At 40.8% G+C, this 26,246-nt stretch overlaps 1 protein-coding gene across 2 annotated transcripts in view; it reads right to left on the minus strand.

The window, feature by feature from the left end:
* Window positions 1-12,816, minus strand: part of Nptn (neuroplastin) — a 66,940-nt gene extending 54,124 nt beyond the window's left edge. The window contains exon 1 of one of the 2 annotated variants that reach the window (XM_087199106.1): window positions 12,531-12,816. In XM_087199106.1, coding sequence (XP_087055232.1) covers window positions 12,531-12,621 — 91 coding nt within the window. In that variant the 5' untranslated portion in view covers window positions 12,622-12,816. The remainder of the gene's footprint in view (window positions 1-12,530) is intronic. The other variant, XM_087199107.1, reaches the window with a different exon arrangement.
* Between the last annotated feature and the right edge of the window lie 13,430 nt (window positions 12,817-26,246).

Here is a 26,246-nt window from a genome sequence, read left to right on the forward strand (position 1 = left end):
CATTTCAGGTAGTAAAAGAGAGGTAAGAAACACTGTCATAACTAAAAGGTATAACAGATAATGTGAAATAAGAAGAAAAGGGGCAAAGGGGAAGGGGAAGTGGGAGGGGCAGGGGAAAGAAGGGAATGGAATTAATATGAGAAAATGGAAAAATGGAAACAAAGTCTTTGTAAATAGGGAGGGATGCAGGGGTTGAAGGGAGGGCAGGGGAATGGGGAAAAAATAAGATCCAAGGGAGATTATGTAAAGGTGCAAATTTCCAATGATGAATGTCATTATATTGTATACCTAAAATGTGCCAATAAAAGGATATACAATTAAAAAAAAGAGAAACACTGCCATAAAGGAGATTTGATATTTAACTTCAGTTTGTCACTTGCTCAGGGGTTGGGAAGAACTGGGGTGAAGGGCAATAAGGTGTCCCTCACAAGATGACCGTTTTAGAAGTTCTTATTTGCATGGTACACTGGTGACAGAATACACAACTCATTTATTCTTTAACACTGTCTGCAAGTGAATTTAGGCATCAAATTTAAACTATATGAATTTTCTAGTTTCATTACAAGTTTTTTTTAATTGAATACTTCTTTAAATTGCTTTAAATGTATTTCAAATAAATATGTAAATATAGGTATCATTATCCTTCATATTACTTAATTCTAATTTCCCTGAAATCTATTATACTGGTCAATTCTTATTCTTATAGTAACTACCCCTTGCCCTGACCCACACCCAAAGGACAAGGTAGATCTCTTATACTGAATTACTAATACATAGTGATACACCACTGCTCAAAAAACCTTATTATGAAACCCATTTAACTCTAAAAAAATTACATCCCTAGTCTGCAGAGCTAACATCTACTTTCTCTGACTCTTTAAATCAAGTGGTTGTAATTCAGCAAGTGAATTATTCTCAACCCACAAAGAAAGAAAAGGGTGTGGTCAGTCATGTTTATCATTACTCTTTTCTTCTTCAAAGCCAAGAATATAAACACAATACATTCCAAGCCTCCAGGCAAAAAATCTAAAAAAGGACAACCCTTTACTCAACAGCCCTAGAAACATCCTTATCATCTATAATACCTGAAACTTTAAAATACTGTATTTTAAATAAGCAAAGAGAAACTGGTAGATAACTGTGTAAGGCCCTCTGCTTACTGCCTTCCTAAACTCAGCCTTAATTATCAGAAAATGAAAAAATTATTTTGTCAAATGTAAGGTAGCTGAGCTGAAGAATACATGTATGTATAGAACTGTGATTTAACAAAAACATCACTGGCCAGTGATTTAGCTCAGTGATTTCGCTGCCTGCTGGGCAAGCACAAGGACCCAAGTTCAGTCCCCAGTACCAAAAACATCACCATCCTAAAATTTTTTTCTCATACAAAATGTGCAATGTAGGGCCAGGGATTTGATTCAGTTGTTCGGATGCCTGCCTTGCAAGTGCAAGGTCCCGAGTTCCATCCCTGGTACCAAAAAAAAAAGTGCAATGTAACATAATTTTGCCCAGGTTAAGTCTACTTTAGGAGGATTTCTTTTAATACCATACACAAAATCTTAGCAAGTTACAAACCTCTGTATCTTTCAAATGCTAATCAGAGGGCTAGAGCCAATAAGAGTTACTGGATTTAGCAAATCAAATTCTTCACTATATATCTGAAATTCAAATCCTACATTTTATCTGGCAATCCTTCACTCTTTAGACTCTCTAAGGTGAGCTCCCATCCTTACTAAGGCTTTACAGTATCACCTCACACTCCCAAAAAGTAAGCTGTCTTCCACCAGTGGACTTTTGACTAACAAAGTCTCAGGAGTTAATGTAAAAGTGCTCTTTTCCACGTGGAGAAGCTTTCTTAACTGCTTACGTTTACTATGTAAAAGAAAAGGCCTAATTTCTATAGTCAAAAGATAAACTTTACTAGAACCCAACCAAAGTCTAGTGAACTGGTATGCTCTCATGATAAAAGAGATTGGAACAATTTCATAGCAACAAAAAGAAGTTTAAAGTAAACCGAATGCCATCTTTTTCCTTTTTTGGCAGTGTATTTGCACACACTAGGCAAGTGCTCTACCACTGAGATACATCTCCAGCCCTTTTGAGACAAGCTCTTGCTAAAATGCCCAACAGGCCTTAAATTTGTATCCTCCTGGCTCAGCCTTCTGAGTAGCTGGGATTACAGACGTGCACCAGCTCTAAAAAGCTTTTTTAAACCAGGCATGGTGGGTGGTCCATGCCTATAATCCCAGAACTTGAGAGGCCAACACAGGAGGATCACTACGAATTTGAGGCTGGCCTGGACTACACAGTGAGCTCAAGGCCAGCCTGCTACACAGCGAGAACCTGTCTCAAAAAGCCCAAACTACTTTTTCTTGACTTCATAATCATAGAACTTTAGAGCTACAAACAAATTTATGACCCTGTAAAACTTCTGAATAGCCCGTTTCATTTCACATTCATTTCTACAGATTTTTTTCCTCCTACTGAGCTCCTGAACAAATCCTAAATGACAGAGATCTTCCTTTTTGTTTTATGAGGGCCCTTTCACCAGCTATTTGCCCTACTTAGCATAATTCTGGTGATGGATGAGTGCAAATAACTCTCCTTTTCTGCTAGTTTCATTCAAATTACCTTCTTAATACTAAACCTATGCTTTCTCCCCATGCTCTGGGCCTCTGCTCTCTGATACAGCCCATGCATCTTTGGAGACTGCTGAATTCCCTTACTTCATTTACACTGCTATTTTGAAGGTATTAATAGATAATCACATCCCCCTTGGTGCTCCCTTTTCCTAAATTCAGCTCCTTCAGGCTTTTCTCTTAAATCTGAAACTACCATCAGTGTAGAATTATCTACGTATTTTCCTAAATGTTAGAAAGTATTCATATTATCTGGAGTACATTTTTTTTTTGGTACCGGGGATCAAATTCGGGTCCTTGCGCTTGCGCAGCAGGCGGCGAAACCACTGAGCTAAATCCCCAGCCCCTGGAGTACATTCTTAATAAGCGAACAGTAACAGTTCTGGTACTACCATAATTTTGCTATGTGACCACTAGGTTATCAATGACAGTTTACTGCAAGCTATGTAAAGCCTCTTTATACTTGATCTTTTCCAGGTAGCAGTTTCCTGGTTTGCATTAAGCGCATTTATTTCATCTCCCTTGGTGAAAGACTAGTTCAGCATTAATGAATATAATTACAATGCTGGAACTGCTGTGCTATTTTTTCCCCCAGTTGTTCCATAATGGTCCCCAAACCTACTAAACTTGTATAACCAAAAAAAATCCCAAATTAAATTTAACACATTCCTTCAATCTGTAGATTGAAAAGTACTTCAGATAGCTGCCAACAAAAAAGAGGGACATCTTGTTGCCTTTTTTCCCCCGTCAGACATTTAGCAACGTCTAAAATCAAGAAAATAATCCTGCTACTCTAGGATCTTACACTTGAAGGCAGATGATTCTTTAGTGATGATTCCACTTGCCCTATCCTTCCGTTGCCTTGGCCAGTATTCAAGTCAATCTGTATTCACCAGAATGTGCCTCAAACAGCATCCCAGTAAGGATTCAGCTCAGAATAAACAGTAGTGCGCACAGCCCTGTACTCAACCAGTAACTCAAAGGCAAGGACTAGGGAATAATGAACACAAACTCTACTTTAAAAGAAAGAACAATCAAGCATACTAGAAGAAAAGTTGTTTTGACTGTGATACTCAAATTACTTTGGCTTCCCTTCTCCCCTGGTTCAAGTAGGAAAAAAATCATTATATAATGACTAATGTATGACTTTTAAAATGCTGTATTTTTCTTTTTCTTTTTTTTTTTGGTACTGGGGATCGAACTCAGGTCCTTGCACTTGCGCAGCAGGTGGGGAAACCACGGAGCTAAATTCCTGGCCCTTTTTTTTTTTAATGCTGTATTTTCTTTACTAATGACTAATTAACAATAGTATGTGCTGATACTACTGACAAGTATCTTGTGAAAATCCTTATTGTGCTATAAAAATTACTAGATTATTCCAGACTAAGATGGCATATAAAAAACCAACAAATTTAGAACTATTCCATTCCTGAAAATGCTGTTTTTCAAACTGAATTTCAAAGTCCATTAGTATTTTGTGAATCAAGTTAGGTGATTAGTCATATCACATGGTCTTCTTAAATTCAGCCACAGGGAGTAAGGATAGGTACTGCTTCAAACTTACATATACTGTATATCTAACATTATATACCAACATTAATCACAAACTCTACTCTTCTCTCTGGGTCACAAACAAAAAATCTGAAAGCCTTTTTTCTAAAGAGCTCTTGTATATCTGAAGTTATTTTAACATCATTAGGGGCCAGGGTACAGCTCAGCAGTACCATGCCTGCCTGGCAAGTGCAAGGTCCTGAGTTCGATCCCTGGGGCGGGGGGGGGGGGTATAGATAAATCAACATCATTACATGTGAGCCAAATATTCTTTTTTACTAGGGCCTACTAACTGCATTTTAGATCCTGGAAAATTCTACCTTGGAATGTAATTATTTTAGGTTATTTTTAAATGAATAAGCAGCAAAGATGTGGCTGGTAACTACTGAAACTAGATGATAGGTATACAGAGGTTTGTTATATTATTTGCTCCATTCTTACACATTTGGAATTCTATCTAAAATGCAAAAGAAAAATTGTAACAAAATGAACCTAATTAACAGATAAAAAGGAATGAATAAGTTTATAAATGGAAACCTTTAAAGATACTGTTGCCAAAGAATATCAATCTAGGAACTTCCTTGGCCTTAATCAGGTAACACTAAGGTTGTCTTCTTTACCAATGATGGGTAGGTTCAGAGTCTAAAGTATTTAAGGGACAGGTGAAAATAAGTCATATAAAAAAACAAACTTCCTCAAAGGACATAAAATATAAATAGTTAAGTGTTTCATTCTTTCCATTAGCCATCCACTTTCAACCAACAGAACAAATGCAAAATATCTACCTACTTGGCAGGATTTTTCACTTCTTAATTGTTTTAATTCACACTGCAATTTTCCCAGCAAGTTTAATACTAGATCTCTATGTAACAGACAATGGTCTGCCTTCCTTGAAACTGCAAGTGTTGTCTGAAGTAAACATACAGGCAGATTTCAAAACAGTGTATAGTCTCAAAGTCAATTATTGTTATTTCCCAAAGTAAATTTTGTTTCTTTTTGGTTTTTTGTGGGTTTTTTTTGGTACTGGAGATCGAACTCAGGACCTTGCGCTTGCGAGGCAGGCAGCAGCACCACTCAGCTAAATCCCCAGCCCTTCCCAATGTAAGTTTAAAAAAAAAAAACCTTTAAAAACAGTATTATTTCTCTGGTTCCTTTCCCCATTGGAGACAGTGCCTCAGCTGTAAGGTCAACAAAAATGTAATTTTTAGAACTGGAAGGGAATTTTGACATCATCTAATGTATCCATTTTCAAATACTACCATCAGAAAGAAAAGAAGAATCTAGAGCATAACTTACATATGCAAATACATTCTTACCTATCTGTTTTTATGTATTGACTGCTTAGGTAACATCTTGCCTTCTTAGCAGTGTCAGAAAGGATTTGCCTTTTTGACATGTACATTTCATTCCTTTTAGAATGTATCAATTTGGATATGATTAAAACTATTGGTACAATTTGAGCCTTAATGTTTTCTAATAATAAAATCTTACATAATATATAGAACTCCCGACACTTTCACAGTAACTTCAAATCATCTCATTTATATTTCACTGTGTAGTCAATTTGAAGCAATACTTGGATTTAACAATTATAAAACAAAGCAAAGTGAGAGAGATATGCTTCTGGAAAACACCATAAAGCTCCAATAATTAACATTATTACATTATGTGTATTTAGGAAGAAAGCTACTCTTAAAACATTCTGTATTTCCAGAAATATAAAAGAATGTCATTTAGTATAAGAAATTAGACATTTATAGCTAAATGGATGCATATTGAGGCCATACTCTTAAGTGAAATAAATAGGACACACGTGTAAATACCCAGTAGTTTCTCTAGTGTGAGAAACTGAAAGTATAAATAAGGACTAAAAGGTATAAAAGAAAATGTGAAATAGAAAGAAAAGGAGCAAAGGGGAAGGGGAAGCGGGAGGGGTAGGGAAAAGGAAAGAAGGGAATGGAATTTTTTTTATTTTTATTTTTATTTTTTTTGGTACCGGGGATCGAACTCGGAACCTGGTGCTTGCAAGGCAGGTGCCGGAACCACTGAGCTAAATCCCCGGCCCAGAAGGGAATGGAATTAATATGAAAAAATGGAAACAAAGTCTTTGTAAATAGGGAGGGATTGGAGTGGTTGAAGGGAGGGCAGGGGAATGGGGAATGGGGAAAAAATAAGAACCAAGACAGATTATGTAAAGGTGCAAATTTCCAATGATGAATGTCATTATACTGTACACCTAAAATATACCAATAAAATTAATTTTTAAAAAAAGAATGTCATTTAGTACTTTTTTTTAAGAGCTGGGGACAAGGAGATGCGGGAGATTGAGTCCAGAGCCTTTACAATGAGCTACACCCTTATCCCTTTTTTATTTTAAAACAGGCCCAAGCTGGGCTTGAACTTGTGACCCTCAGCCTCCCAGAGTGCTAGAATTACAGGCACATCATCTCACAAGAAACCTAACACAAGATGTTTCTATCAAGCTAACCACATTGTTTTAAAGAACAGATAAGACTGTTTAATTTAAAAAAACATAAAAACAAAAACCCAGCAGGTATCTGAGGAACATTAATGTGTCTCCTTTAACTTTGTGCAAATAAATGTGAATACTTAAATTCTTTAAATACTAAGTAAACCTCATTTCCATACAGATAGACCAATTAAGAGTTCTGAGTGATCAGGTCAAAATAACCACAAATTAATTAGGTTTGATTAATAAACGTTTGTACATACACAAGAGCAAATGAAGTTAAACCTACTTTGAATGTTAGCTAACACATTAAACTGAAGTTAGGTATAAATTTTGATGCCTGCTCCTACACGGAATGAACTCTTTGAAGGCAGATACATTTCACTTGTGTTTACTCTTTCAAATTTAGACATCAATATCCACAGAGATGATGTTTTTACATTATCTTTTAAATTCAGTGACTTTATAGTTTCCTGTCTTCCCAAAGCTAATTCTTACCAACTAAAATTTCAATCTCTGTAGAAAAATCCACCAACAAGCTTAAAAATGCATTTATGTAAGATTCTTATAATTAAATACCATATTAGTGGCATCTGTATGTAAAATGATGTTTTGTTTAAAGAGGCATACTGAAGACCGAGCTAACTGTTTATAGGTGATTAAAAAAAATTGTTGAGGGGCCGGAGATTTAGCTCAGTGGTTTCGCCGCCTGCTGCACAAGTGCAAGGACCTGAGTTCGATCCCCAGTACCAAAAAAAAAAAAATTGTTGAGTCAGGATCTCGTTATGTAGTCCACGCTGGCCTTGAACTTGTGATCCTCCTGCCTCAGCCTCCCTAGTGATGCTGGGATTACAGGCATGCAATACCACACCCAGCTCTTGCACCAGTTTTAATTCTGATGTGTTCATTTCCTGTAGAGGTCCATGGTCTACATATTTATTCCTTTTGCCAGTTTGTTTCCAGACGTTCCTCAATGAAGATTCATTCCTCCTTCTCGATCCCTGCTTTTCTCCTTGTGCTACTGCAGCCTGTCTTCTCTTTCCCTTTCTCACAACTTCATCTCTATGTCTGAGCCTGTCCAGACTGTGTCCACTGTAAATATATAGTATTGAATAGAATGTATCAGAAAATTTTTCACAAAATTCACTTTTTCCAAAACCTCTTAGCATAACTTTATCCAGACTTTCACTGAACATTTGTAAGGTAGTCAGCATTTGGTTTTTCTACGTACGTCATTTTAATAGACTGGCACCTTAGTGCCTTCCCACATTGTCTGATGAAAAAAAACACCTTACCCAAGTCCAGCAATTTCAAAGTTTACATATGGGACATCTTACTTAAAACAATGTCCATCCACAGAGACAGAGCACAGTCTAGTCATATCTGGTCATCTTTGAAAACCTAGTTAAATAATTATTTTTATTTAAAAAACAAAATTAAAGACACTAGAAAATAGTTGCCTTTTATTAATGTCTACAGGTATGTTCCAAGAGAAAATGATTCACTGCAAAATGATAGGAGGAAAGAAGTGATCTATTCCAAAGTCTAATTTCTCATGAAGCTCTTCACAACTTATAGAAGATCAGTCCTGAAACGAATATCGATCTTAAGTTACGGCAAATAAATGAACTGTGGAGCACATTCCCTTTGTTTATTTTAATGTTAGTACATTTATAAGTTAAACTGTTTCTGCCAACCCAAAACAGAAAATAAAAACTTCTATACTTCCAATTTGGACCCAGTAACCTTGTAAAACAAACCTAGGGAAAAGGTCTCCATGTAGAAATGTGCCCTTTCCTCTGGTGGACAGGATCTATTGTATCACTGGTGATACTTCAGACCGAAGGCCCATGATCTCTTTAAGAAAGGCTTCATTCCAAAGCAAACTACTTCTGGGCAAATCTTATTTGGCTTAATTATGTTAAAATTTGTTGCCTGACATTTGGCATATCCGTGCCATGGCTACCACAGATATGGTTTTGGTTCGCACAAACAAGAGATGCCATCAACAGCAAAGTTCTAAATTTGACAGAAAACAAAAAGACTGACGACTAATCTAATGCAGATACTGGCATTGTTACAAAGCAATGTTCACAACTATCTAGAATCACCCAAGCAAAACGTTTTTTTCAAATTTAGCTCAATAGTCAAGTTTGCTTGATTCCTCATTGTCTCCACTAGTGTTAATTATCCAATTTGATATTTTCAAAACGAACATTTTTACAGTTCATATTCATTCATCTAGTGACCATCTATAACTCTCCCACTACGTGCCAGGTACTACATTCTGTTTTCTTATTGTAACAAAGGAATTCTGTGAAAAGGTGATGGCTGGCCCATATGTAAAGATACTTTGTTTGGGGAAGTGTGGATGAAATCTCTCAACCAGATGGAAATATGAACTTCCTCACCAGGATTTCCAACTGCTGGTCACTTTTCTTAAAGTATATAAATAGCAAAGGCACAATCCCTGTGTGGGGTCTTCAAATGGCCCATTTACTTTGACTCAAAAAGACAGAAGCATTAAAATGTGTTCAATTGGGCCAGGGATTTAGCTCAGCGGCACCGCACCTGCCCCGCAGGCACAAGGTCCTGAGTTTGATCCCTGGTACCAAAAAAAAAAGCGCTCAATATATACATGAAGAAAATAATGCTGCTTTTTGTTTTGGTACCAGGGATCGAACTCGGGTCCTTGGGCTTGCGAGGCAGGTGGCGGAATCACTGAGCTAAATCCCCGGCCCTATGCCAGCTAATTCTACGTAGCCATTAGCTCATTTAATCTTCACACTACCCCTAGGAGACTGACATCCTACAATCCCACTTTACAGATGAAACTGAAGCTTATCTTATTCAAGATCACTCAGATATAGAGCTGGAACTCAAACCCAGTTCTACCAGTGTCCAAAGCCTGTGCTGCTTTTCTTCCTTTATTACTGTATGATAAACCTGTGCTCTGGATCACATTGCATTGTTCAGTGGCACTCACTGGATTTTAGTATGAAGTTTTTGAATGACTTACAAATTTCTTCCTTAAAATGAGTCCTTTTTTTTCATATTTGAACCTACAGCCTTGGACATGTTAGGCAAGCACTCTACCACCGTGCAACATCACCAGACTTTGTTTTGGAGACAAGGTCTTACTATATTACCCAGTCAGTCTAGATCTTGTGATCCTCCTGACTCAGCCTCCTTCCCAAGTAGCTGGAACCCCAGGCATACCACACCGCCAAGCTAGATGAACCAACACCCCCACACACATTTCTGAGGACTGAAGCAAGGACATTCACACTGAGCTATAGCCCCACCCTTTCTTATTTTGAGACAGGGTCTCACTAAATTGCCCAGATTGGGCTCAAACTTGTTATCCTCCTGCCTAGGCCTTCAGAGCACTAGGATTAAAGGCATATGTAACCATCCCTGGACAAATAAACACTATTTTTTGATCATACACACAAAAACTAACAAGGATTTTACTTGAAACTGTGGTCTTACAAGTATAAATATTTGGCTGGGAAACAAAATCTATCTGAATGAAAGCCTCGAATCTCTGTGGTGATGGGATTACCATTAGACTCATTAGAGAGTGGAAGACATGTCACTCAGTCCAAATTCTTCTTCTTAGGAATAATAGAGGCCTTCTGAAAAACATCGATGCTACTATAAACATCTAAAGAACCACACTCTCAAATCCAGAAATACTTTTCTTTCAAAGCATCATTTCAATAGATAATCTAACCTTTCTAGCATTTCAACATCATAAAGTATGGTATCCCTTTCTAAAATACTTTAACAAAAACTTTATAACATGAAGTCAGACTACTGCAGAGCTATTAACAGCTGAAGCTTGAATATTTTCATAGGATATGCTATTGAAAGCAATAAAATGGCACCCTTAACTATATAAACTCAAACTCAAAAAATAACCATTTCTTCCTTGAATGCAATTTACATTCGTCTGGGTCAACAACAGGCTGAGCTTCACTTTCCTGGTCACATTATGTGACTGAATTCAAGCTCATTTCAAGGGAAAGGCTGTCCTCTGCTGTATTTAGAACACGTATCATTAGGAGCAGCCAGATGAGTCTTCATAGGCCTATCCAAAAACCTTGCTTTAGCTGCTAAGAAACTACAATTTCACCATATTATAAATCACTGGAAAGAAACTATGCCATCTGACATTTAACATGTAAAACCAAGGATCGTCCACCTATTGTGCAAAATGAAACCATGCTATTTCCATAAACCAAACAGTTGAAATCAAAACTAAGCTTAACTCATGTTAAGACAGACGGAAAACTGGTAAGACAAATCAGGCTAACTCTACTCTGCCTTCCACAATGACTTCTCACTTGAGAGGGAAAAGAAAGAAAACCAATATAGTTACCACACTCAATACAAGAGACAAAAATGTTTTCTTCCTGACTCCTGAATCCAAGGACATGAAGTATATATGAGATTTGAATAGTACAATTTGGTACAATACATTTAACCAACCATGTTTTTTCAACCCTGTGATAGATTTTTTTTACAGTAACGTTCAGCAAGTTAAGCCCAGTTTCTCCATACAACACTCAATTCCACTAGCTCTATCAGATTTTTCCATTAAAATCATGTAAATTTCAGTCCTTTTTAAAGAGTAATTGTTAATGTTCTAGCAAAACAATGAAGAAACAATGAAATTTTAAAATAATTTGTAGTTCATTCTCCTGCACTAACTCTCCATAATTTTTTCATATAAAAATATACTTAAACCTCTTAGTAGCTGTTTCCACAAGAGCAAACAGGTTCACATTCAGCAGCTAAGCGGAGACACCTGCCTTCAATCAGAATGTTTTGGCTAGATTCCCCCATACCTGACTTCCCAGCATTTCTGCAACTTCTCTAGGACAGTTCAAAATTCAATTCCCTCATTTCCACTGTACCTTCCACACATCCCAAAGGCCACTTTTATCTTCCTCAAAAATAACATCTTTTCAGTCTTGAAACTTTCAGATCTCAAAATCCACTTCCTCCGTCTCCCTCCCGCCACTAACTGCCCTCAATCCCATCACTGCAGTTGCAGCTGTGTCCCGGCCTTCCCCTCCACACTGCAAAACAACGTGACACCCCCAGCTTCCTGCATTTTACTCTTTTCCCTTATTTTTCGTCCACTCACCCCCACCTTTATAGCTAGACACCCTTACTTCTTCCCCCGCCTCAGTTTCAACCCTTTCTCCCCATCCTCTGCTCATTTTCCTCTCCTTATTTAGAAACTCCTTTCCACTCTCCCAACCGCTACCCTCGGACGCCCAGCACTCCAACCTCTTCGGCAAACCTAGCCTCTTCTCCCAGCTCCAGTGGAGAGACTGCTGCTTCTTTCCAGGTCTCCTACAGCAATCAACCCACCTCCCTCACCCTCCAGCCCACCTTTCCTCCACCTCCAGAGCCGAGGTTCCCGATCCTCTACCCCTCCCCGGGGCTCTAGTACTCAGCTTACCCTTAAGGCCTCCCCCCTCTCCTCCATTTCTCCCTTATTTTTAAAGATCCCCATAGGATCCCAGCAGATGCCAGCGACCGGGAGCCTCGACCTCGGGGAGATTGGCCGACACCCCCTCCGTCGCCTAGCACACAGACGCCAGTCCCTTGCCACCTCCGGGAGGCGCTGCGCCCTCTCGTCGCCCACCCCCGCTACTCCACTCCTCGCACCAGCTTCCTCGGGCGCTCAAGCCGCTCCAGTCCCCATCAGTGCAGGTCGCGCCGGGTGGCCCCCACCTCGGAGGGCCGCATCCATCCAGGCCCCGGGCGGCGTCTCCCTCTCAGACCCCGGCCCTTGGCCACCAGCTCCCTCGGCCCCCGCCCGCCAGCCTGCCCGCCCCCGGCGCCTCGCTTACCGTTCTGAGCGGCGCCCGGCCCTGGGAGGAGGGAGCCAGAGACCAGCAGTAGCGAGAAGGCCAGGGCGCTGGGGAGCGACGAGCCCGACATCCTCCCTAGGACAAGACCGAACAGCGAATGGGCCGGGGCTGGGGGAGGGAGGGGAGGGAGGGAGGGGGCGGGCGAGCGCGCGAGGGAGTCGGCGAGGGAGGCAGCCGCGGACCAGCTCCGTCCTTCCCCGTCCTCCTCCTACCGCCGCAGGGCCCAAGCCTCGCGAGACCTTCACTCCGGGCCGTGGGCGGCACAGGGGCGACAGCGGCAAACATCGCGAGAACACGCAGCCTCTCCAGATATTCCCGCCCATCGGGCTCGGCATCCCCGCCCCTACAGGCGCTGATTGGCCCAGGGCGGAGTAGGTCACGTGCCGGGGGGGAGGGTTGCTTCTGACCACGTGACGGGGTGAGGCAAGACTCTGCCCACTCGCACCGGCGAGGGCGCCCTGGGAGGTCGGCTTGCTGCTTGCACCTTGCGCCTTGGGCAAACATAAGCGCCGGTAAATGAGGGGAAGCGTTCAGAACGCTGCATAGGCCCTTCACCTTTACTACAGCTCGTGCATCGGGTTGTTGGCTACAAAACTGATACACCACGCCCTTTTTTACACCTCCCTGTCATTCTTCCCCAGCAAAAACCTGCCATTTCTTCCTTCTGGACTTTGGCCATAGCCCTCATTCGGGATCTGCCCCAGCCTCTCCCTCCTGTTGAGCCCGCCGTGGCCTCTGTTACCTTGTGTCTTCCCGCCTCAACATCTGCTCCCCTGCCTGCGTGTCCTCCTTTCCTGCCCTCTCCTGCTTCCCTGCCCCACCCCCATTTTGGACTTATTTTAGCTTCACAGGCTCCCAGGGCCTGAAGTTCAACTGGCCTAATTACATCTCCATAGACACAATTCTATAGGAAGTCTTGTATCAGCTGATGTGAAGAGGTCTCAAAGTATTTTAATGCAGGGAGCATCTATGGAATACGTGCTGTGTACCGGGCACAAAGTGAACACCATATGAAAACACAGTTCTGGCTCTGGTGGAACTTGTAGCCTGGTCTATTAGAGGTCTGAGGAAGGGTTAAATGACCCATAGGAAAGGAGCCAGCAAAGCCCTCTAGAGGTTGCTTGCCCAGTGGTCACTACTGGTTGCATGGAAGTTTGAGAAATGCTCTTTTTGAAGGGTTCTGAACTAACCACAGCGCTCTTGATTGACAAGGGAGTTTCATTTGCTTAGTGCATCCCTGAGCCACAGTGGACATCCTGAAGAGGTTCTGTGGAGTGAAACACAGGACCTGACTTGATTCAAAGACACAGCTGGGAAACCTGGAGGAAGGAGGCCCTTACAGTCTCAAAAGCTGATGGTTCCCGACAAGTTTCTAGGAAGGGCCAGGACTACAACTACACTATGGATTGAAGTGAAAACCTTATTGTTCAAAACCTCAGGTGTGTGAGTGACAAAAAGATTGACTTGTATCTCCTCTGAACAAAGGCCTTTCTGCAGACAGCTCTATAAGACGAGTCTGACAAGGGCTACCCGTGGTAGGGCCAAGACCTTCAACTGATGGAAGTTTTGGTTGGATGCAACCATCCTGCCTTGTAGTAACCATAACAAACATCCGTATTTGATCTCTGCAACAAGGGATCCTCATGAAATGATCACACTCTTATTGTGGATTGGGAAAAAGGCTGAGAAAACATAACCTGCCCAAGTCTCTGAATGTTTGTGTTATATGCTAATTAGTCTGGTTTGCCTGCCTCGCCCTCTTGAAATTCAGAGTAGCCTGCGACTTACTTCAGCCAGTAAAACATGAGAAGTGACATGTATCATTTTCAAGCAAAAGCATTTTGTTTCTAGCATAGACAGGGTTGCGTTCCCCTTTCCTTAGTGGTGATCAGTAATTGTGATAGTGAGTGTGTGAACATGAAGCTTATGTTAGCCCTGGTCCTCCAGTTAGCATGATAAACTGAGCCCTCCCATCCACCCACACAGTTAAACTGAGACTGCGTAGTCTGTTCTTACAGTGTAGCCTGGCCTACCCTAGTTAACAAAAGGTGGAACTCAAGTCCATCCCACCACAACCACAGCTAGCATCTACTTATGTGGCCTGGTCCTTACCTATCTGTTAAATGGGGTTAATGATAGTTCCAACCTCGTAACATTACAAAACAATGAGTAAATTTATATGCGATGTTTAGAACAGTTTCTGGTACATAGTAAATACTTAGATGCTGCTGATGATGATACGACAACTCTCTCTCCAACCCTGCATTCTTCCTACTGTGTCATGCTTACAAAAAGTGACAGATAAAGAAAAATTTCAGTATAATGTTACCAATCAACTATCAAAAACATGCAATTGTGAGAAACTCTTTTACCTAAGGAGAAAATATCACCAAACCCCATGAGATAGTAGCTGTAGCTGTAGTCTCCTTTTGTTGAGAAAATACATGAATAAGTAAAACCTTTCAATAATTCAATATCATCTTTTAGAAATTTGGATTTTTGGGGGTTAAGATTTACATAACTAAAAAAACTCTCAAGTGTAGGTGTGCTGGATGATGGCTGAGCTCCTGGCAAAACCTCAGAAGAGCCCTAGGGGTCCTCAGAGCTCAGGCTGAGACACTTTCCTGGCCTCCAGGGACGGCCTGCAAGTTGGCGTTCCAACGTTGGTAGCGCCCCCTGGTGGGAAGGCCTGTGATAAAGCAGTCACCATTAAAAGGCCTGTTGGTTTGGAGTGGCTCACTAGGCGGTTGGAAGAGTTATCAGTCCAAACAATGCAGTAGTGGTGTTCCTCGCGTTGACCTTGAACTTCCTCATGGTTATTCCCTGCCTCCTGCAAAGATCTCTGCAACTTGAAAGTTCTTGCCATTCAGTTATACCATGCCATCCATCTCGATTTCGGTGATCTGACTTCCCAGTCAGTGCAATGTTTTCCCTGTCCCTTCCAGTTCCCAGCATCATCCTTGAATTTCATGAATGAGTTCAACATCCGTGTTAATGACTTGTTCAGTATCCTAGTGATAGATTTCCCTCCAATTTAGGGTGGCTGCTGTATATAATAGCTACCTTCTTCTTCCCAACGTGCCCCTACTCCCACCAAAAGAGTAACCTAATACTTGTTCTCCTCCTAACAGCTAGTGACGTCACCGGCTCCTCCATTCCCTAGCCATTACCTCACTCAACCCCACCCCAGCTCCTATAAGGCCCACCCCAGCTCCTATAAAAGGCACTCCCCGTCCTGGCCATATTGCTTTTGTCTCTCCTTTGTTCAGAGACAGCCCGGCAGATTGTCCCTACAATAAAGGCTTGTTGTGGCCTGGTCTGGTCTTGGTTTTTGGCTTTTTTACCTGACACCTAGTCTCTCAGTTCTTTTTCCTTCTCATCTCCAACAACTTTCTCCTCAACTGAACCATTCCTTCCAAGGTCATACCCTGAACACTTTAATCACCCTCAGAAGAGCTCCATTTTTGCTCACTGACATTTAGCCTGTTCCTTGTGCTAGCACCCCATTTGCTATACTCCTTCAACTTCACTGAGACTACTAATCTACAAATTCACCAACATCATTTTGTTCATTCTTCATTTCCCTCCTGGCCCAGTTTTGAACCCTTGAAGCATCATTATAGCAATTCCCTTGCCTACCTCAGTCACCAATATTTTCTGTGAGTACCATAACTTGGCTAAGCACTACCATCAGAAAGGACGGTACTTGCACTTGAGCACCTGATTGTTGCCAGAGTCACTTCACTTTAAATTCACAATCTCAGATCTTGGAAGAGTACTCAGTCTCACCTTGCAATCTCTTTCATATGTGATAAATACAAATTTGCAGCAACAATGGTCTTGTGCAAGAAAGGTCTCATTTCCCCCCTCTACATCAAATTTTCTGAGCACTTTTCTGCTAAGATGACAAGAAATTAAATTTTGGTCATTATGAACCTTCCTCATTACTTTCCCAGGGTTATATGAAATTCCTGGGATTTTATGCGGCCCAGGACATTTACTTTTATTGATGTTGTTAACTCTAGTCACTCCTGATGGCTGCATTACCCAGATCTCAATGATCCCTTGAAAGTGAATGGCTCAGAGTTGTTACCACTCCCAGCTGCAGCCTCACCCCACATCCCATTCCCTTTCAATTCTTTGCAATTGCTTTGCTTCTTCTTACATTAGGTGGGGCCTCTGTGGATTTTGTTGTGTTTATCCAGTATGCCCAAGACTCCATCCTCTTCACTTGGTTACTCCTCATCCTTTTGATGTCACCTTCTAGAGCCAGGCATGATGGAGCATGCCTGTAATCCTAGCACTCGGGAGGCTGAGGCAGGAGGATGGCCAAGAGTTCAAGGCTAGCCTGGACTGCATAGTGAGTTCAAGGCCAGCCTGAACTACATGGTGAGCCAACACTATGAAAACATATATCCACAAAATGATTTGTACAAGACGGTTCATAACAATAGTACTCATAATAGCAAAACAAGGAACAATCCAAATACTGTATTCATCAAAGGTGAATGGATAAACAAAATAAAATATTCATATAATGGAATAGAACCAGGCCAAAAAAAAAAAAATGAACTACTGATACATGCAACAACACAGACAAATCTCAGGAGAGTAATGCAGCATGAAAGAGGTGAGAAAAGGGTATATAGTGTATAATTCTATTATACATAGTTCTAGACGAGACAAAACTAATCTGTGTTGCCAGAGAGAGCCATTACAGTGGTTTCCTGGGTAGGGAGGAGATTGGAAGGGACCTAAGAAAATGTTCTGGAGTGATCAATCTCTACATCTTGATAAGGGTAATGGTTACACTACTGTGTACATTTGTCAAAATTCACCGAAGTCATACCTCAATTTAAAAATGAAAACAGAGGGCTGGGGATTTAGCTCAGTGGTTTCGCCGCCTGCTGCGCAAGCGAAAGGACCCGAGTTCGATCCCTGGTATGAAAAAAAAAAAAAAGAAAAAGAAAACAGAATCATCTGGCCAAGGAAGTCCTTTCTGTCTCCCTAACTTGGTTAGACCCCACTACTGCTCTGTGTAACTCTGCTTCATGGCTCTTATCACACCTGGGATTTTACATTTCTTTGTGTGGTTATGTGACTTACATCTGGCTCCTCCTCTAGACCTCCATGAAGAGGGAATGATAACCCATTGGTAACATGGCAGCTGGCATACAGTAGGTACTTCAGGACTATTTTTTGGGTGCATAGATGAAGCATATGGCTGGACTCTGAATCAGAGAATCCTGACTCTTAGTTCAGTGTTTTTCCCATTCTACCAGTCTGATGGTGGGGCCTCATCAATGCCTTAAGGCCCAACTCCCACCCTGCTTGTTCTGGGAAGCCATCTCTATTCACCATTCATCCATTCTACAGATGTCCAGTGCCTACTCTGGGCAAGGGTCTGGGAATATGGCGGTGAATACCTTATAGCGCACAGACATTGAACAATAATGATGCAGTTCCTCACTTAATTGTAATTTTGGTCTATGAAAAAAGTAGACATAGCAGCCATCAGAGAATATGTTATAGGGAAGCCTAAATGAGGTTGGGGCTGGAGGAGTGGTCAGGAAAGACTCTGAAGCAGGTCTGCAGAGGAGTCCAGTGTCAGGGAGCAAGCGGAAGGGGAGAGGGCGAGGTTAAGGATTTGAGATTTCAACCACCTAAGAGAAAATATGTAGGTTCTTTTAACAAAATCTAGTCCAGAACCCTTAATTATCAATGGTGGAAATTTCTCCATAAGAACAATATATCAAAGCCCGTAAGCTGGACCACATGTTATTCTCCAGCACCATTTTTTTCTATTAATAACATTTTTTTAAGCTCCTTCCCCCAGGCTCAGCCGTGCTGCAGGGAATTAAGAGGTCGCTTGGGTCAGAGAGGCAAGGAAGGGCCTTCCCTTAAGCCATGGTGTGCTGCCTGCCATCTCATGTGGAAACTGAACAAAACACAAAGAACAGATATCAATGTGGTGGATGGTGAAAGAGAAACAATTCTTGCTCCACTTCAGGGGACTCCAGTGATTGGCATGTCACTGCCTTCAATGCTTCCTCCTCCTCTCTGTACATTAAAAACTGCTACAGCCAGGTGTGGCGGTGCAAGCTTGTCTGCAACACTCAAGAGCTTGTTACAACAAGCTCCTGCTCTAGAGGAGGGAGGAGGTTGGATGTGGAGACATGTAAAATTAACTATCATCCAAGGGTTGGTAGCCATTTTCTTTTTCCTTTTTTTTTTCTGTGAGATGGGTCTTGCTATGGAGTCCAGGCTGCCCTTGAACTCACTATGTAGTCCTGGCTAACCTCGAACTTGAACGTGGATTGGTCTTATGATAACAAGCTTGCTAACACCTGGCCCCTAAATTTGGCAGACCTGTCTAGTCTGAGACACTGGCAGTGCATGAAAACAAGTCTCCCACTACCCCTAGAAAAGTTAGGGGATCACAGAGAAAACAGAGCCAAACATCCGCTCTCTGTAATGGCAGGGCTCAAGCCTGCTCAAGTCTTTCTGCCACAATTGTTTACCAGAAAACTCTCCCAAGCCCACAGGGAGAAGTAAAAGGAGACCATGATTGTTCCAATAATTCTGTGGCTGCACATTAGAATCATCTGGGGAGCTGGGGAAAAAATACCAGTACTAAGATGGATATGTACACCAATGTGTGGGACCCAGGCATGGAGATTGCAATTTGATTATCTAGAGTGGGGCCCAGCCTGTGTCAGAGTAATCCTCTCTAATGTGCCCTAAATGTGCTGCAGGTCATGCTTTGATACACATTACAGCACCTGGGGAACTTTTTAAAAATCCCAATCCCTAAGCCTCATCAATTAAATTAGAATCTCCAGAGGGAAGAATCAATATAGTGTTAAGATTTCCCAGCTGATTCCAACATCGAGCCAATATTGAGAGTAGGTGCTCAAATGGAGTAGCACTGTTTGAAATTTGTGCAGCAGAATCACAAGGAAGGTTTACGAAAAGACAGATATGGCCGAACCCCACCTCCAGAGTTTTGGATTCAGTAGCTCTTGGGTGAGGCCTGAGAATCTGCATTTCCACTTTCCTCAGTGATGGCAATACAGCTGGTTTAGAGACTACACTTTGAAACCTGTCCCAGGCATTACCTCTATCAGATGACACAGGTACAGTGAGGCCTGGTGTGAAAACTTTCAACCCTAAAGGTGCATGGAGAAATAATTAAGCCAGAATCAGTCAAACTGACCCACCTAGTGGTTTTTTTAAAATTTCATTTAATCTATCCAGCTAGCTAGCTACCTAGCTATTTTTTGTAGTACTTGAACCCTGGGCCTTCCCAGAGAGCTATATCCCAGACCTTCTTGGTTTTTTGTTTTGTTTTGTTTCTTGGTACTGGGGATCAAACTCGGGTCCTTGCGCTTGTGAGGCAGGCGGCAGAACCACTGAGCTAAATCCCCGGCCCACCTTCTTGTTTTTTATTTGGGGATAGGGTCTTGCTAAATTGCTGAGATTAGGCTGGAGCTTGTGATCCTCCTGCCTCAGCCTCCCAAACTGCCGGGATTACAGGTGAGCACCATCATGCCAGGCCACATGACATTTTAAGGAGGGTCTGGTTCTGGGTTCTGGCTTCAGAGGAAAGAATTTGTCACAGTCCAGCTACCATCTGAATCCCCTAGATACTATCGGTTTGCTGATTTCTTTCCCACAGCTGGGAAACTCCTTTCTCATACTCATCAGGTTGGTGGCTGAATATTGCTGCACTGATGTCTCCTGAAACATTACTTTTTCTCCTGAGAAAAGCTCTGATCTACAGTGTGGCTCTAGACAGACCACTCCATTGAAGCAAGCTCCGGTCTCTACTTTTCATTTCAGGTGCTCATCAGATGCAAGGCAGGCTATCCAGAAACCCTGGGAAAATGTGAAATTAAGTATTAGGAAAGAGAATCAGTCTCTTTCTCCTTGGCAGTATAAAGCTACTTATGAGATGTGAGACTCAAGGTCTTCTAATCAGTGACCTCCACAAGGATATATTTACTACTGAATTTCCCAATGTCTAACATAGTAAGCAGCATATAGTATCAGTAAATGTTGCCAACAGGTTCATTGAGATATAACTGACATACAAAAACTACATAATTAAAGTATACAATTTGTTAAGTTTTGACATATTTATATAGTCCAATTAATAGGCAGAGATTAACAAATTGGAGTTTTTAAAAAGACTCAACAGTCGAACTGGGAATTTAGCTCAGTGGTTCCAGCGCCTGACTCACAAGCACAAAGTCCCAAGTTAGATCCCTGGTACCAAAAAAAAAACAAAGACTCAACATCCAGGCATGGTGGTGCACATCTATAACCTCAGTACTCAGAAGGCTGAGTAGAAGGATTACTGCATGTTCAAAGCCAGCCTGGGCCATAGAGTGAGTTCAAGGCCAGCGTGAACTACATAGTGAGACCCTGTGTCAAAAACAAATAACAAACACGGTGGAGTGGTAAACAGCAGAGAAACAGCCTCCCTGAGATTTGGTGTCCAGATGCTGGAATATAGCAATGTGAAGAAGAGAAGAAGGAGAGAAGTGGGCCCCAGGGACCCAGCAAGGATATGAAACGAGAAATGAATCCTATGGGGAGAGCAAAGAGAGAGACCTCAATGCAGAACAAGCGGTGGCAAGCAGTGCTCTCTCCATGAGCCCTGACTCACTGCATGGCAGGGGCAGCTGGAATATGCAGACACACAGTGACTACTGGCGACCCTAGAGACTTCCACAGAGAAACACACCAGTGGAACAGAAGAGTGGGTGCAGCACACTGCAGCAGCTAGTGAGTTATTCAGGTTCAGACATCCCCCAAGAGAAGGCAATTGGCTGGTAGCCATCAAAGAGAGGGGCCAACTGAGCTCAGAACTCAGAGCAACTGTGGGGTGGCTCCATCTAGTGGCTCCCAGTCTGGACGGGATGGAAACAATGCAAGTTGACAGGAAGTCAAGGAGCCAAATTCAAGCTGGGGCAGGAGGCATACAGAGTGTTGCAGGCTGAACAAATCAGGTTCCAGCGTCATAGCAAGAAACCAGCCTCAACTTCAGTGAAAGAAAAAGTGCAGGGTTGCTGGGATTATCCACTACCCAATCATAAATCTACAACTGGCTTGCTGGGATTAATCAACATGGATCTGGGCTCTGTCTGCCCATTTTGTTTACAAGTGACAGCAGAGACACACCCAGAAGTGGACATTTTATTTCTTCTTTTCTTGGTTTTTTGTTTTTATTTCTTTTTTTCTTAATTGTTCCTGTTTTTGTATTAGTGTGAACATTGTTTCTAGTTTTCTTATTGTGGTTGTTCTGTTCTGTTCTTGTTTTTATTTCTTCCTTCTCTCTTTCCCTCCTATCTTCTTTACCAGTTTCCCAAAGTTTGTGTAATCTTGCTTTGTCCTCCAGTCTTGCTTCTACTCTCTTCCTTTTCTGCTATTTCTCTATTTTTTTTTAACCCTATCCCCTTTAAAATTTTCTCCCTCAAGGGTAAAATCACAATATGAGGGCATATTTACTGTATACAATTTTCTGGTTTGTTTTACATTTTGCTATGTGACCACAAATAGTTCATACAGTTAAAGGTGACAAATTAATAGTTACCACAGTTTGTCATTTTCTAGGCTGTGTTTGATGCTATTTTATTGCTGATTGTATACTTTAGCCAAAGTGATATAATTGTTCTAATCAGTTGTTCTTCCTGGTATGCCAAGACTGAGATTGCCTAAGGGTCAAAAACAATATTATAGGGCTGGGGATTTAGCTCAGTGGTTCTGCCACCTGCCTTGCAAGTGCAAAGACCTGAGTTTGATCCCCGGTACCAAAAAATAAAAACAATATTATAGACTAGTGCCAAAGAACCAGCAGCTAAGCCAAAAATGCAGCAACTTTTCATCCCCAATAAATTGAAGAGGTGCAATCTTGCAACTCAAAACCCAAAAGCCAGGTACAACTGGATGACATCTATGAGAAGTAGTCATTTCCTAAGGGTTCTAAATACTAGCAATAAAGCTATCCTGCCATAAGCAATTTACAAGCATCAACTCAGGAATCAAATTAAAAATAAAAAATAAACACTTAAGCAAGATGCAACCCCAGACTTCCAGCTTATTGAAGGCAAAAGCAGAGGGCAATAAAGTGGAACAATTTGAAAGCCACCCACCCAGACTCTCTGAAGCGGTAACAGAAGAATTAACAGAGCAGATGAATGAAGCTCTAGAAAAACTTAAATCAGAAATAATTTACCAGATAACTACAGAGATGGTGACCATAATGAAAGATGTGGTTAGTGACTCTAGAGCAAATACAGATTAAAAAAAAAAAAAAAGAGGAGCTTAGGAAAATCATGGAAACTGTGAACACCCAACATAGGAAAGAAATCCATGAAACAAATTCAAACATATCCAGAAAATTTAAAACTCCACTGAAATTATACTCACTAGAATGAGCCAACGGGAGGACAGAATATGAGATATAGCAGAAAGGATTGTGTTAGTGACCATGAAAAGAAATATTTTGTAAAAATAGGAAGGGACCATGAAAAAATCAACCCAATATCTGCTAGATAATTCAAAGAGTAACAAAAGAGTGAATGAGCCAATGAAAATGCAGGAGATGGCACAAATGACATTAAAAAACATGTTCACAGAAGTAACGGCAGAAAAATTCCCAAGAGGCATATAGAAATACAATTAGCCATGATAAAAAAAAATCTTCCACAAGGCATATAATGGTCAAGATTCAAGAAATTCAACACAAGAACAAAATATGAAAAGCTGTTAGAGAAAAGAAACAAATCACGTGTAAAGTAAAGCCCATCAGAATCACAGCAGTCTTCTTAACACAAACACTCAGGTCAAGGAGAGCTTGGATTGAAGTATTTCAAGACCTAAAGGAAAACAATCTCCAACCCAGATTGCTGTACCCTGCAAAACTATCCTTCAAATTTGATCGAGAAATAAGATACTTCCATGAAAAAGAACACCTGAAGAAATTCATGACCACCAAACCAGCACTTCAATATGTTCTGAAGGGCATTCTAGAAGAGATAAGGAGCACTACAACTTCATGAACCCCAACCGAATGAACCCACTGAGCAAGGCAAGCAATTAAACGGGGGGCGGGGGGACCAACAGGAAAATAACATAAGGATAAGTCAATACATATCAATTATAACCATCAATGTAAAAGGTCTCAATTCACCAATCAAAAGAGACTGGCAGAATGGATCAAGAAGCAAAATCCAACAATATGCTGCATACAAGAAACAGATTCAATTCAAAAAATTCTTAGACTGAAAATCATAGCATAGAAAATAATACTCCTCATAACAAGAACCCAGAAAAAATCAGAGGTAGTTATTCTATTTGCAGACAAAGTAGATTTCAAGCCAAGATTGATTAAGAGAGACAAAGGTCACTACAACTTTATGAAAGGAATAATCCAAAAGGAAGAGATAACAAACATAAATATATATGCACCAAACACCAGCACACCCAACTATATAAAGCATGTACTAACTGACAGGAAAAATCAAATAACCACTAATACAATTGTAATGGGGGACCTCAATACCCCACTGTCACAAATAGACATATCAACTAGACAAAAAAATCAACAAATATCAATACTGAGTCAAACTTTTTTTTTTGGTACTGGGAATCAGACTCAGGACCTTGCGCTTGTGCGTCAGTCACCAGCACCATTGAGCTAAATCCCCAGCCCTTGAACCAAACTTTTGAACAAATGGACTTAGGAGATATCTACAGTGTTCCACCCAACAACATTAGAATACACATTCTTCTCAGCTGCACATGGGACATTCTTCAATATAGACCACGTACTAGCTCATAGAGGATGCTTAAGCAAATGCAAAGGAATTGAAATTATCCCATTCATATTTTCAGAACATAATACAATGAAATTGGAAATCAATGGCAAAAGAAACCAAAAAACTTCATAAACACATGGAAATTAAATAACACCTGCCTGGACAACCAATGGGTCCAGATGAAATTAAAGAAGAAATCAGACAGTCCCTACAATTAAACAATAATGCCAGTACAATCTACTGGAACTTATGGGATTCAAAGAAAGCAGCCCTATGAGGGAAATTTATAATGATGAATTCCCGTATCAGAAAAACAAAGCAGGCTCAATTAAACAACCTAATATTGAACCTCAACCTTCTAGAAAAAGAAGAGCAAGTCAGGCCAAAAGTTTGTACAAGGGAGGAAATTATAAAGATCACAGCAGAAATTAATGTAATGGAGACTAAGAAAACAATACAAAGAATCCATGAATCAAAGAGTTAGTCCTTTGAAAGATTAAATTAAATTGACAAACCTATAGCCAGCCTTATAAAAGAAAGACTCAAATCCATGTAATTAGAAATGAAAATGGTGAAATCACAATAGATCCTGCTATAATCCAGAAGTTCATCAATACCTACTTCAAGAACCTGTATTCTAATAAGATGGAAAACAGAGAAGAAATGGACAGATTCCTAGATACATATGAAATACCAAAATTGAATAAAGATGATATAAAAATTCTAAATAAACTAATTTCAGTCAATGAAATTGAAGATGTAATTAAAAACTTCCCAACCAAGACAAGCCCAATCCCTGATGGATGTCAGGAGCAATGCTACATAATTTTGGGGAAAAATCATTTGGTGAGCCTAGTTCTCCTGCCTACAGCCCAGCTATGGCATTCTGAGACATAATTCCATTTTGTTCTTTTTTTTTTTTTTTTGGTACCGGGGATCGAACTCAGGTCCTTGAGCTTGCACAGCAGGCGACAAAACCACTGAGCTAAATCCCCAGCCCAACTCCACTCAATCTTATGTTATTCTTCTTTGCATCATCTAGCAGCTGCTGGATTAATTTCTCATGATTTCTTGTTATTTTTAAGAAATCTTTCTTTTCATGATGGCTAACTGCAATCCCATCTTCTATATTTGATATTCTGTCCTCACATTGGCTCATTGTGCTGCATGTACTTTCTATGGACTTTTTAATCTGGATATCTGTTTAAATCCGTTTCATGGTTTCCATTTCTTTCCTATGCTGGGCATTCATGATTTCCATCATGTTCCTGAGTTCTTCTATTTTTTTTTAAATCTGTATATGCTCTACAGTCACTAAGCATGTCTTTCATTCTGGTCACCATCTCTGTAGTTATCTGGGAAATTATTTCTATTTTGATTTTTCTAGAGCCTCATTCATCTGCTTTACTTCTGCTGTTACCACTTCAGAAATCCAGGTAGGTGGCTCTTGGATTGTTCCACTTCATTGCCCCTGGGGTTTGCTTTTGCTGAGCTGAAAGTCTGAGGGAGTTGCATCTTGTTTAAGTGTCTTCTCATTTTCTATTTTTTTAAAGTTTGATTCCTGGGTTGATGATTGTGAATTGCTTATGGTGAGTAGCTTTATTCCCAGTATTCAGAAAACTTAGAAAATGACTACTTCTCGAAGGTGTCTTCCAGGTGTAGCTAGCTTTTGGGTTTTGAGTCTGTTGCGGGATCCTACCTCTTCAATTTATTGAGGAGGAGAAGTTTATGCTTACTTTGCCCAGCTGCCAGGTCTTTGGCCCTGGCCTGTAGGTATTTCTTTAAAGACCTTTAGACAATCTGTCTTGTTATACTAGGAGGAACAGCTGATTTATGTTACCTTAGATAAAGTAGCACAATCAGCAATAAC

This window comes from Heterocephalus glaber, unplaced genomic scaffold (assembly GCF_053883595.1).
Source record: "Heterocephalus glaber isolate CG9 unplaced genomic scaffold, H.glaber_assembly_v1.0 deba00001689, whole genome shotgun sequence".
NCBI lineage: Eukaryota > Metazoa > Chordata > Mammalia > Rodentia > Bathyergidae > Heterocephalus > Heterocephalus glaber.